This window comes from Cyprinus carpio, chromosome A17, assembly GCF_018340385.1.
Source record: "Cyprinus carpio isolate SPL01 chromosome A17, ASM1834038v1, whole genome shotgun sequence".
Lineage (NCBI taxonomy): Eukaryota > Metazoa > Chordata > Actinopteri > Cypriniformes > Cyprinidae > Cyprinus > Cyprinus carpio.
Genome location: NC_056588.1, coordinates 11,380,806 through 11,395,137, shown reverse-complemented (window position 1 = coordinate 11,395,137; position 14,332 = coordinate 11,380,806). Strand labels below are relative to the sequence as shown.

The following is a 14,332-nucleotide window of genomic DNA, read 5'->3' as shown; positions in this document are numbered from 1 at the left end:
CCAAACCCCACTGAATCTGAACACACACACGGCAAAACACAAGTAATTTCGCTTACTGAGAACTAGGCATGTGGTGGCATTTAATACCTGTAATAACGGACGCAGAGAACCAATCTGCTCCCAGCCTTGGAATTTCTGCCAATCACCGATCTCGCTGGGATGGAGCAGGACCTGACGACCATGGAAGTTGCTGTATTCATACAACACCCAGCTGATAATAACAAACACAAATACACAGAGAAAAATCTATTCATTTACATTATTTTCATATCCAAAAGAAACGTAAAGGAGAATAATATCACTAAATTTGGTGTTCTACACCAACACTGAAATCTGAGCTTTGAATGTGCTTCAGAAACCACTCACATTCCTCCATTAACCAATAGAGAGCTGACCCGCCCATCAATGCCAGCCAGAGACAGATTCAAAACGCCATCGGTCAGAACCACTTTACGTCCTCTGAAGCCAGATTTACCGAAGAGTGTGATGGAGGGCATAGAGAACTCCTGAGCGGACAGAGAAACATAGAACAAATGTTTATTACAAAAGCCCAATCATTTTATTATAGAAATCATAATCAGCTATGACAGCCTTGTTTTCAGTCATGTCCTTTGAATACGTTGCACTGTTTTGTACCTTTTAGCCCACAAAACACTGAAGATGTCATAAATCTCTCTAGAATTATTTCCTGCCAACATTTTCACTTTCATTTTGCCTCAACACAATCATGACAAATATTTTTAGCAACATTTTTTGTCAGGAAAAAACAAATAGCCATAATGTAACTATATGACAGACTGCATGAACACACCTCTGCTGAAAGACATGGTGAACTGTTTTTTTATAAAAAAAAAAAAATATAATTAAAAAAAAAAAAAATTAGGTATTCTTTTTAGATTTTCAGCATTGTCCTTCTTGGCATTACAACAAATTCTCATCCTGTTTAGCCAGATTAATAATATGTTCAATGCTAATGTCTAGTTGTTTAAGTTGACAAGGCTTATAAATACATCTAACATGATCAATCAAAGTAATATGTAGTGCCAAAACAGCACTCGTCTAATAGGGCATGAGAAAAGGGTCCATCCTCAGTCTCATTTTCAGTCGGAACAAATTAAATATTCTGCACAGCCTAGGGATGATAGCCCATAGCCTTTTTCTTGACCCCATCATCTCTTCAGTACTCACATGTCCTACAGTGTGGAGGGAGCTGATTTTGCAGTCTGAGTTGAGTAAGCCCAGAGCCTCAGGACTGGGGTATTCTCCTTCTTCCAGTACATACATGTTGTCAGTGAACTGTGGGCCATCGAACACCACCCACTTCAAGCAGAGACATACACAATGAAATGCTGATTATTTTGAAACACTCTCCAATCTTGCTGATTATTTTGAGCAAAGTCCTCTTGAATTTTCAAAAGGTTTATGCACATTTAATGTGTTTCTTTTATAAGGCAAAATTTCTCACCTCCCAGCCAAAACCTTGCAGGACATGGGGTAGAAGCCCTCTGGCAGGGACGCCACATTTTCATCTAAAGACTGCATTGCTCCCTTGAACCCTGGTTCAGCAAACAACTGCACCTGAGAACCAACAAGAGCCAGAGTGTTTCATTAAAGTATCACATGAATGAAGCTTTAAAAAAGGTGCTTCTTAATATAAAATCACTTTGATAAGACGCAGAAGATGATCTGAAAAATGTATCTAGTTGACTGGAATAACTAGATCTTCACTTGAAACTAGGAATCTGTGCCTACAGAATTCCTGAATGCCTGTCATTCACAAAGCTGTACACATCCTGCCTAGCATCTTCATTTATCAAATTTTTTATCATTCTTTCAGCTGAACACAGGACTGTAGTACTCTTAGCTCTTAGCTTTAAATCCACTGCACAGATTTCCATTTATAATCAGACTCCACATGGAACCATAACATTTGGGCATGTCCATTAAACTCACCTTATATCTGGACAGTCCTTCAGCCTGTTCCTGAGGCAGAAAAAAATTAATTATAAGACATGGCAATTCAAACACAAGCAATGTTTTATTGAGTAACAAATACAATTTCGAAAATACGGCAGATATTGCAGACAAATGATTACCAAAACCACAGGCTGAAGTGACAAGATCTTGCAGTTGTGTGCTCCCCAGTCCTCTGGACTCCCGTAGAGACCCTTCTCTAAAATGTACAGCTCACCTGAGAAGTGTGCCTTCTCGAATGCTATCCACCTGTTCAGTCAGACATTAAACATTAAGTCCTTTTTAACTCAGCAGATCTGATCTCTTCAATATTGACCACATTCATTTCAATGACACACAATTTGTCACATATTACACATCCAATAAGGAAAATACAGACAGCTGAATGAATCAATCTCAAGACAGCAGGCAAAACATCACTTATTAATCTCAATAAGCAAACCACAGGCCATAAGTGTATAGAAATCATATCTGTGAGACTGATATAAGAAACACAATGGGATTGTGAATCAGTGAAAAAAATGTAAACACTATTTAAACACTTTTACTTGTCTCATAATTCAATAGGTATGGTATCAAAACATTAAATTCGAATTAACCGATAAAACCAGAAAAATCACTCAGCCTTAATGTGTATATATATATATATACACACACACACACACACAAATGGCAAGATCATGTGTTCAATCCCTAGGGAGTGCAAGAACTGACAAAATGTGTACCTTCAGTGCAAAGTCAAGCATCTGCTTAATGCAAAAATGTAAATGCAAATTTTTGGCAAAGCTGAATTTTTAAGCATCCTTGCTAAATAAAAGTGCTGACTTCCTTAAAAAAAAAATCTTACAATCTCGAGTGTATATTTGTCCTACAAAAAACAAAGCTTGTAATGTTTTGATCTTGGAGCTGGTTAGTTTGGTTCACGACTCTGTATCGAGGACTTCTTTTAATCTTTATGAATAAAAGTAATTAAAATATTTTGAGAACCAAGACTACTTAAAATATGGGTGGTGACTTCTGCACACTTAAATAATGAGTTAAATAATGACAGAATTATCATTTTTGAATGAACTACTTCTGATTTTATCTCTGTAAGCAGCTGCCCACAAGGGCTAATAAACATTTCACTGATAGATTTAGAGCCGTACAAAGGTCGAGGGTTATGAAAGAAAGGAAGAAAAAGAGAGAGTGATGCCTGAAGGAGGAAATAGGGAGTTTACACGCAGACACTCACACGCCAGAGAGGACTTCCACCGATTGTGTCTTTATGCCAAAGCCAGTGGCTTCCATGCTAATGACAGGTTCCATTAGATCCACATTCATCCCTCTCTCGCTGAAATCCAGCTCACTGAACATTCTCACGTGAGGGGTCAAAAATTCCTACAGAAGGACACAAAACCATGAAACAACTTGCAACCTTCTTATTCCAAAAAAAACAGCAGTGTACATCAGAAAAACACAAAGTTTATTAATGCTTTTCCTTTCAAGTCTTCCCAGCAAAACCTGCTGTGAGGAGATTATGCTGTAAACTGTTTTTTTAATATTAATCTTGAACTCTTTTATTCAGAAATGGTCTCCGTGTACATACTGCTAATACAGGACGTATAGACAGGAGCCTGTCTCCCAGTCCACCCCATTCAGTGAAGTCTGCATACTCTCCTTCCTCCAGAAGATACTGGCGACCTTCGAACCCTGGTGCAGAATATCCTACCCAGCTATATATGAACAATAATATGAGTCACTGCTGGATCCAGCTAAAGGCAATAAACCATCAAGAAATGGAGGTATGTGTAGATCTACAGTTATTGGGTGACATATTGATGATCTGTCTGCCTCTGCAGACTTTGACACCAAACCAAAAAACCAAAATCCTACCATGTCAGCTGTACTGTTAAAATATGTACTCACAGGCCACTCAGGATCTTCAATGAGCCGACAGAACTCAGCCTCTTTCTCCTGATGCTGTCAGGACTCTCAGTTTCATCTTCTTCATCTTTCTTCTCTTCCTCTCCTTCATCAAAGTTGTAAATGTCCTGTTCGATCTCTAAGCACTCCCCTTGGAACATTGGTTTTTCAAAGAGTACCGCCTGATTTCACATAGAGAAAAAAAAACACTTTACAGCTACCTGTATATTTAGAATAACTTCCTGTCAACTACATTCACACTTATTTTGAGATACACTAGAACTTCATTAAAATCTAGAATGTGAATCAATACTGAAAGCAACAGAGATCACCAGAAATTCACTTTTCATTCAGGGTCAAAACTGATTCTGCTTTGATTTGTATGGTACATTTTCTACACTTTGTAACTGCATCATTATTATTATTAAAGTTCGTACATTTAAATTATTATTAAATAAAAAACTACCAGGAATGCCAGGAACTAAACTAAGCCAACAAACTAAGCCGACTTCCCTGGTCTATTATAACCATTTGACTGTTTCTTATAAGTGATATTTAATTGTAATTAAAGCATTATCGGATCATTTGCCTCTGCTGTGAGAATCATGAACTGCCAAAGTTCTGACTGCATTTAACTCTAGTTTCAGAAGTCAGACACAATGCGGCTGCTCATTTATGGCTCAGAAATCAAAAGAACAAACAGTGGCACGGGCTGAGCAAGCAAAGAACATGGACAAACCCCGCCTCTGGGCATGCTCAGTCTGGTCCAGACTACCTGCACCAACAGGCACTTTTAATTAAGGCTTTACAGAATGTCTTTCGCCAAATAAATGTGTAAAATTAGTCTTAAGTTGTTGTGTTTTTCTCAGTGAGCTGAACTACACCAATTTGTACAATCAGTGTTCAATGTGATCTAACATATAAAACTCACCTTAATTTCATTGGGATTTTCCACCTTAATTTCACACTGTAAAAAGCAAAAGGAACAGTTGTATATACTGTAAACCTCTGTTCATACATTTTGTTAAAAGATGGAATGAGATGAAATGAGTGTGTGAAAGTGAGTGGTATGTAATTACCATTTTCAAGGGTCGCAGTGATCCTACAAAGGGTGTGGGAAAGCCCCAGTCCTGAGGGCAGGGATATACTCCTTCCTCCAAAACAGCTAAAAGACCCTGGAAACCTGGGTCACTAAAGACCAGCCATCTATAAACACACAACTACAGTAAGAATAGATCTAAAACGCTTTTAGAACCTGGTAAAAGATAACTTTCATTTTGTAATTTAAAAACATGCTTCATAAAGTTTTGGCAAAGAACAAATATGCCAAGGCAGAATTTTTTATTTTTTTGCAACAACATGCAACAACAAGAAAACAACATTCCAACTGACACACAGTCTCTTTCTCTTAGAATCTCTCAACTCCAATCATAGGTCACATGCTTTATTCTCAAAACTTTCCACTTGATCATGCATTGAGTACAAACATGAGGCTTGTGTCCTTCATATCGCATTTTAGCTCTGAGAAAACTAAGTTTTGCTCCCATGCACTACTGATCATAAATTTGAGATCAGTAAGACTTTTTTTTCTAAAGTGACAGTAAAGACATTTATAACATTTCAGTTTCAAGGAAAAATGTTAAAGGGGTCATATGATGTGATTTAAATTTTTCCTTTCTCTTTGGAGTGTTACAAGCTCTTGGTTTATAAAGAAGATCTGTAAAGTTGCAAAGACTAAAGTCTAAATTCCAAAGAGATATTCTTTATAAAAGTTAAGAGTCAACCAGGCCCTCCTAAAACGGCTCGTTCTAACACGCCCCAACATGTCTACGTCATGCTGTGGGAAGATTTGCATAACACCGCCCAAATGTTCACACAAAGAAAGAAGGAGTAACTTTTATTCTCGCTGTTGCCGCCGCGGCCATGTTGTGGAGTCGATGTGTGTTTCGTTGTGAAAGCGAAACTACTTTGTTTGGCCTTCCAAAAGAGGACACAACTAAAAATCAGTGATTAAGTTGTTCCAGAACAGTTCAACCCAAATATACAGATGTGTGCAGCGCATTTTATGGAGGATGTGGACCTGAACCAGTAGCCAACAATCTGTCTGTGGCACAAAGGCTGTTTCTAGTTGGGCAGTTCAAACTTAGCAAGGACAGTCGGGCGCTTCTGACTCACAGCCTGTAAGTACGTTTTTTATATTTAAATAATTTGCCTATGATGATTCAAACGCGAGTTTTCAGCAGTGTAGAGTAGGCTTGTTGTTTCTCCGATTACAAATGCAGACATGGTTTTATGTTTACGCAACACGATATGCAATGCAACACGTAAAAAGACAGTATAAGTCATTATGATCAATAATTATTTCCTAACTGGATGCAACAAATGCCTCGTTTGTAATGGGTTTTATTGGTTTTGTCTCATCGCACCGAGACACAGCATCACAGTATGTTAAGGGGTGTAGCATTTCTGTCACACGCTTGAGGCATTCGGCCAATCACAATGCACTGTATAGCTGGCCAATCAGAGCACACCTCGCTTTTCAGAATGATGAGCTTTGTAAAAATCGAAGCGTTTCAGAAAGGGGGGGCATAGAGGAGAAACAATAATGTACATTATATGGAAAATAATGTGTTTTTTGAACCATAAACCACATAAACACAGTGCATTACACCAAATACACAAAATAATGTCATATGACCCCTTTAAACAGCAACAACGGTTTTTAACATTGATAATAATAAGAAATGTTCCTTGACTTTTCATAGAATTATTATTCATGTGACCCTGCAGACCTGTGTAATGGCTGTAATGTACTAAAACAGAAATCAGTTATTCTATAGTGTAATAATATTTCACAATATTACTGTTTTTACTGTATTTTTATCAAATAAATGCAGCCTTTGTGAGCATGAGAGACTACTTTAAAAACATGAATAAAATCACACCCCAAACTTAAGTGTATATATATGTATGTATATATATATATATATATATATATATATATATATATATATATATATATATATATATATATATATATATATATATATATATATATATATATATATATACAGAGAGAGAGAGAGAGAGAGAGAGAGAGTGAGAGTGTATATAGTATTATATATTTATTTATTTATTTCCTCACTGGGGTAAAACATCATCATAAAGGTGCGAAATTTCAAATAATGATGCACAAAGAAGTTTTAAATCACTTTACTATCAGATTCATATTGGGTGTAAGCATTTATGTAAGATCAGAAGTTCACTTACACTCCACTGTGAACCTTAATGGACCCAGTACTCTGAGGAATACCAAATGAACAGGTCTCTATGGTGTCATCGCAGAATGAAGACATTCGTCCCATCCCATTTAGCTCTGTGAACAGGTCGATTTTTGGTGTGGTGTAGTCCTGAGAGGAAAATATTTGAGCAAGTTATCAAAGATCAAAGCATAATGCATTTTATTTATTTTTAAATTTTTTAATATAATTTGACTGATTGATCAGAGTGGTCAAGCACTGATGCATGTGACTCACGATTTTTGACTCACCCTTAATGCAAGCCTAATGGAGCCAATAACCATGGGTGTGGTTGGGAGCTGCAGGCCATTTGGCTGCATTTCCCCACTGGGCTCTGTCTCCGCCCACTCATTTGCTATCTCTGCTGGCCCCTCCTCCAGTGCAATGGTCCGGCCCTGGAAGCCTGGCTTTTCATACAGCAGCCAGCTAACAGGACAAACATTTACATTAGCAACCTTGCACTTTAAAATGTCACAGGATTTGTCACATTCTAAGTAGAAGGAAGTGATTGTTCTTACCATCCTCTAACAACCTTTATGGAGATGAGTGGAGAAAGGTTTAGGGAGGTGGCATCTTCTGTGTCTCTGAACACCTCATATGCCTCTCCTCCAAAGTTAGGTTGTTGGTATATCACAATCTGCAATAATATTGAAACATTCTCCATAAATGTGTTCAACTGTTTTTCTTTCTTATTTGAAGCTTCTTATTTGAAAGTGGATAATGAACTGGAAAATAACAATAAACTAGCTGTACTAAAATGTATACAGAATAAATGTTTATCTTCAGTTTAGCAATACCTTTCCAGGGCGTCTGTGGAAGCCTCTGACACCAGTTGTCTAGAAATTCAAAACTTTAGTTAATATTCAAACTCTATTTTCATTATAAACTTTTTGACATGAACTTTTTGACATTTTTAAAACTACTTTGACAGATGGCTGGACCTTTGGTTCAAATACAACACAGCTCACCATGGTATTGAGATCAGTGGTACCTATAAAAACAAACTGAAGCCTAGAGGTCTTAAAATTCCTCTTGTGTCTTAAAGACAAGACTGAAAAAATTTCCACTGAAAAAGGACCTAGCAGGTACAGACAACCTAAGCAGTTTCAAATGTGAAGCAAGACTTTCCTACATCCCTGTGAAAAAACTATAAATAAAGGCTTTTCTACACATCAAGCACTAGTGTATGTAGCACATGCTGTTTATTATACAAATATATTATATACATTATAAAAACGGGTAATTGAGTAAAAGTACAAGTATTCAGTATCAATAGTATGTAAAGCACAATTTTCCCAAAATTATAGTTTACATGTGTAATATTGAAGCTTTGAAACCAAATACTTGTACTTTTAGTCAATTACCTGAACTAAACTAAAAATTAGAGAATATTGGGGCTTATTTCTTACTCATAAGAGATTTTTAAAACAATGGACATTTGGTATTAACATCTTTCGTACCTCTGTGTATGTTGGTGAGAGACTGCTGGATGTGGGCAGTGGAATCTGCTGAGTGCTGTTGGATGTAGATGTTACTATTGAAATGCCTTGCAGTCCCATGCTTGAATTAAATTTGTTGGAAGTGAGATTCAAATCCAATGCAGGGACAGAGCCAGTGTCAGGCCTTTGCTGGCTCATGGTGTTAGCTTCTTTGCCTTTATTCATGTATTTTTCCAAAACGTCAGGCAGCTTGACTTCTGAGAAAGTTGGAAGAGGTGGAGGTGTGGATGGGCTCTTTACTGAATCACCAGGTCCTGCCTTTACATTGCCACAATCTGGCAACTCACCAAACCCCTCTTTTGCAGCGGTGACAGCATGAGACAGTGATATGTCTCTACGATCTCCTAAAGTTGGCACCACCTCTGAGCTTGGCTCAGTTCTGCCTCTTTTTGCCGTGTTTGGGGAATTCACAAGGTTTGAGATGATTGACATTTTTTCCAACCTTGAGGGCATTTTTCCAGAGCCTTCAGTGTTCTGTTTTTCTCTATCAGTTTTCTCCTCAGTGACTGTGACCTTTTTGGCTTTGTCTTGTTCCCGTCTAGATGAGAGACCTTTATAAAGAAGGCTGTCCTCAGAACGTTTGGACGGTGGGTTGGTTTTTGCCTGTTCATTTTTCTTCTTGATCATCATGGCTGGAGAGGGATCTTTAGGTCCTGCAGTTTTTCTTGTCCCAAACTGGAACTGTTCTGGGTCAAATATCTTCTCAAAGTGATCTTCTTTAATGGCAGGCAAGGCAAAAGGAGGTGACGGCATCTTGTTCTGCCCATGCTTTCTTGGGCAAAGAGAAAGGGGAGCAGTTCTCCTTGATATTACGAATGAAATCATCAAAGTCATTAGAAGTGTTAAGCTGATTGTCATCACTTGCAGAACAATCCAAACGTCTCTCTGTTTTCTTTTTCTCAAAACCTTGGTCCACGTCTAAAACTAGATGGTGCCTTGCTATTTTGTGAGAGGCTTTTGGGCTCCAAAGGAAGATTTTGAGAAGTAAACTGGTGAATACTTTGGTCAGTTGGTGGTTTCAGCTTTTGTAAGTTAGCAGCTGGTATTTTATCGTTAGGCTTTGTAAGATCCTTGACTTTCAGGTTGGACTCTGTATTTTTAACTTGGACTTCGCTCTTTCTGTCCACTTTGGAAGTCAGTTTATCTGTTATTTTAACTGATGTAAGTTGCTGATCTAAAGTCTGATCATCTTTTCGAATGGGTTTAGAATCAGCCTCTGAAGCCATGATCACTGCTAATGGTTTCTCATCAACTTGCTGTAATTTATTTAATTCATTCTGTTTGACACACTCTGGGTTTGTTTTACGCGAGTCTCCAGATTGAACTGGTTGCCTCTCTAATACTTTGCATTTACCTCTCCCTTCTTCACTTTTAACCTTTTCATCTAGTTGTGTAGTTGTTTTTGGTTGTTTTAAATCTGAATTCATAGCATTTTCCACACTAATCTCTTTAGTCTCAGTCTTCTGGGTTGTCTCAGATGAGTTCTCTAAAATGACCTGAATGATTTGTTCCTGAGAAGAGCAAGACTTCTCTGTACCTTGAGGACTCAGATCACTGGTCGTCTCAAACCCAGCACGGGACTTCTCTTTGACAACATCTGGGTGCTCATTAGATGCAAGCTGCACAAGTGATTCTGTTGAAACTGGTATATCAGAATCTGTATGTTGTTTTTCTGAGTGTGAATCGTTCTTTTCTGAAAGCGACACATCCAGTTTCCCTTTGGTTTCAGTAGGCCCAGATTTTTCACCCTTCATTTCAAAAGAGGCTTTTGACTGTTTGGCTGTCTTGGGTATTTTGGAAATGTCATCAGCCTTAGAAAGGGCACATGTCTCTTTCTCAAATCCAAGAACCTTCTCTTGGTCAACATCTGACTGCTTATCTGGCGTAATCTGGACACGTGACTCTGATGAATCTGGTATATTTGATTCAGTCTGTGGTTTTATGGACTGCACATTTTTGTTTTCTGAAAGCGACAAATCAAGTTTGACTGTGTTTTCAGCAGCACCAGATTTTTCACCCTTTGTTTCAGACGTGGCTTTTGGTTGTTTACCAATACCTTGAGTGCTAAGATACTGGTTGTGTAATGGTCTGTCACATGTATTGAGGAAATTTCATTTTCCTTGGAAAGGTCACATTTCTCTTTCTTGAACTCAGTAAGTGGCTTTTCTGTGACTGATTGCTTATTTGGTATATCCTGGACATGTAGGTTTGATGAAACTGGAAGATCTGACTCTGTCTGCTTTTCTGAGTGTGAATCGTTCTTCTCTGAAGACAAATCCAGTGTGACTTTGGTCTCAGAAGCAACAGATTTCTCACTGTTTGTTTCAGAAGAGACTTTAGATTGTTTAGCCGTCTTGGATGTTGTGGAAATTTCATCTGTCTTAGTAATATCTGTCAGTTTATCTAATGCAACTTGCGCATGTGGGTCTGTAGAAATTGATAGATTTGATTCTGTCTGTCGATTGGTTTGTAAATCATTGTTTTCTGAAAGTGACACATCTGGTGTGACTTTGGTCTCAACAGCATCACAATTTTCACTTTCAGAAATGGCTTTTGATTGTGTAAAAATATTTTTTACTTTGTCAGACTTCAAAGCAGCTGTTCTTGTGACAGACAAATTTGTCATTTTCTTGGCTTTGTCCATTTTTGAATCTGAAGCTGCAGTTGGCTCCGCCTTCCTAAAATCTTTATTGGGTTTTAGTTTTGTGGGACTTTTGAGATGTGGAGTTGCTGACTGTAAATCATCCACCTCCTTGACAGGGCTTTTCAATTTGAGCTCTGGTGATACCCTGGCAACAGCATTCCCAGTGGCTTGATCACATTTGGAAGATTTGCCATCAGCAACAGGACCGTTAACCAGTGATGACTCATTTCCCTCTGGCTTGGTAAGTGGCCGTGAGGCTGGTTCATGTGACTCACTCTCTCCGTGGACAACTTCTCTATCTGAGGGCTGTTTCTGAGGGCTCAGTGGTGTCGTTCGAGACAGCTTCCTTCCTGTTGGTGACACATCAGTCATGAATTTATTTGGACTCAGCTGGGTTTCATTCACTGGCTTCTCCTTTTCAATGGTCTGCTCTGGTTGGTCCGTGCCAAGTAATGAGGAAGAAGGTTTTGCCTCGGTTTTGTTGCCAATGTCACCTGATTTGACTTTACTCTTTGAATAAGAAAAACTACTCTTTGATGTTGGACTTCTCTCGGTGGCAACTGTCGGTTGTGTTTTTGACTTTTGGATATCTTTAAATGCTTTGAATTCAGTGTTAAGTTTTGTTGAACTAGAATTCTCCACTGAAGTTGAGGAAGATGGGGATTTATCAGCAGAAAGGGAATGTTTTAGACTTCTTTCTCTTTTAGGCTTAAGATTGACCTGTTCTTTAGTGGGTTGAGAAGTTTTTGTCATTAGGGAGGCATCATAAACATCCCTCTCTTCCACTCTCTTAGTCGGTGACATTTTCCGCTCTGGGCTTATTGATGCTGCCTCATTCTGACGTTTGGTGGACATCTGTCTTTCAGCTTCTGTAGAAACACTATACACTGTAACAACCTCCAGAACTTTCTTTGGTTTTGTTTTAACGTCTGGTGCGGTTTTCTTGGGAAATCCAGTCTTGATGTCAATTGGTTTATTAAGTGTAACTGATTGGTCCTTTTCTGTTTGAGATTTAATCTCTTTTTGATCTGTCTGCTTCTGTGAAATCCTCTGAACTGGAGACACTTCCATCTTTGATGCCTCAGAGAGGCCTTTAATGCAAGACTTTACAGCTTTTGTTTCAGGGGCAACATGTGGTGGAGGGCTCTTTGCTTTAATTGCCCCATTTGGTCCACTGGTGGCTCTGTCCATACGTTTGGATGGCACAGATGAGTTTTGATGACTGGTCATCCTAGTATTCAATGGTACTTTATTAATAGGCATTTCTGGTGAATAAAATTCCTCCCCAACGTCTGTAGCGTCTCTGTTTTCCGTTGAAAGTTCAAAGGGGCTGTCTACATCCACATCAAGCTCTTGAACAAAAACAGCATAATCTCCTACTGACTCGTTTGTCTGTTGTTTAGACTGCTTAACATTCACACTTTTGGGGTTTGGTAATCTGTGGAAAGACATAAAAGCAACAGCAATGTTGAGAGACAAGTATGGGAGGATCCATGCATTAATCTGCTTTCAACAGCATGCATCACTTTAATGAGAAATAATTTGAATTCTTTAAGTGTGAAAAAACACAGACATCTCATGTCCAAACCATGCCATAGATGCATATTTCCTGTTGAAGAGCTCAAATTATTTCAGATCACTTCTTATGAACATGTTTGGCCGCCTTTGTAACCTTGATATCACCATTGCACATGACTTAAACAGCTTAAACTTTTAACCATGACAACTATGACATATCAATTAATTGTGTAGACTTTTTAGATTACTCAGCTAAAAAAGGCTGATTAATCAAAGGGAATCTTCACAGAATTATTCAGGTAAATTCATTTTGTGTGAAATAAAGATTGAATCATGCAAAAGCAAATAACAATAACCTAAGTGATCACCTAATTTCCACTGTACAGCTGGTAATTTACTTTTATCACAGCTGTGATGATATGATGATGAATGAGATAATCAAATCGAATCATATTACATTGAGGCAGCAGTTTTTTAACATTATGCAACACTCATTTATTTCCACAAAAATATTAAGCAGCAATGTTTTCAACATTATTTATATATTTATTGAGCACAAAATTAGACTATCAGAATGATTTCTGAAGGATCATGTAACGCTGAAGCCTGGATGCTGAATGGCTGTTGAAAATTCAGCTCTGTCATTAAAACATTTTAAAATATATTTAAACAGAATAACAGACATCTTAAATTCTAATAATATTTCACAAATTTACAGTTTTTACTGTATTTTAATCAAATAAATGCAGCCTTAGTGAGCATAAGACATTTTTCAAAAACATTTTTAAAAATCGTACTGACCCCAACGGTGTACTTTATGTATATGTATGTATGTATGTATGTATGTACATATATATATATAAAAAAAAAAAAAAAAAAATAAATACATGCAAAAATAAAAAAAAAATATGTACATACACACAACACACACACACATATGTACAGGGGTTCACAAAAATTTGTCAGCCTGGTTTCGTTTGGTCCTCACACTGCACATAGTGTGACCAATTAAATATAACTACAAAAAAATAATAATAGTGATAATAATATTATTTCCTTTTTAAATAAATAATAAACAAAATAATAAAGTGTGATAATACTATTATATTTTAAAATAAAAAGTAGTATTAAATAAAAATATAATTATTTTATAGTAAACTTAAAAATAAAATGCTAATATTTATTTTTTTATACGAATTTACATAATTTTCAAACTTAAAGGGATGGTTGAATATGATTTCACTTTCTGAACTTTAGTTAGTGTGTAATGTTGCTGTTAGAGCATAAACAACGTCTGCAAAGTTACGATGCTCAGAGTTCAACACAAAGGGAGATCTTTTCTTTTAAAGAAAGTGCTGTTTAAGGACTACAAAAAAGTCTGGTAGGGACTACAACAAGCTTCTTCCTGGGTTTGTGACAACACTAACCCCAATGTTTACATAAACCCCGCCCTCGGGAACACACGTGATGTTTCTGGACAACGTGCACTCTTC

At 37.4% G+C, this 14,332-nt stretch overlaps 2 protein-coding genes across 4 annotated transcripts in view; both read right to left on the bottom strand.

Moving 5' to 3' along the window:
• Positions 1-370: 370 nt before the first annotated feature.
• LOC109108501 (beta/gamma crystallin domain-containing protein 1-like) lies at positions 371-9,535 on the bottom strand. Its single transcript, XM_042774082.1, has 15 exons — positions 8,639-9,535; positions 7,976-8,014; positions 7,697-7,815; positions 7,430-7,604; positions 7,150-7,289; positions 4,959-5,085; positions 4,811-4,846; positions 3,883-4,061; positions 3,563-3,689; positions 3,209-3,354; positions 2,097-2,223; positions 1,954-1,983; positions 1,466-1,578; positions 1,189-1,320; positions 371-506 (listed from the first exon to the last, which is right to left on the bottom strand). The coding sequence occupies exons 1-14, from the start codon at positions 9,533-9,535 to the stop codon at positions 1,194-1,196; spliced, it is 2,382 nt and encodes a 793-aa protein (XP_042630016.1). The 3' UTR covers positions 371-506; positions 1,189-1,193.
• Positions 9,536-10,616: 1,081 nt separating this feature from the next.
• Positions 10,617-14,332, bottom strand: part of LOC122148159 (mucin-17-like) — a 28,211-nt gene continuing 24,495 nt past the window's right edge. For 2 of the 3 annotated variants that reach the window (XM_042774078.1, XM_042774081.1), the window contains one exon: positions 10,617-12,759. In XM_042774078.1, coding sequence (XP_042630012.1) covers positions 10,617-12,759 — 2,143 coding nt within the window. The remainder of the gene's footprint in view (positions 12,760-14,332) is intronic. The other variant, XM_042774080.1, reaches the window with a different exon arrangement.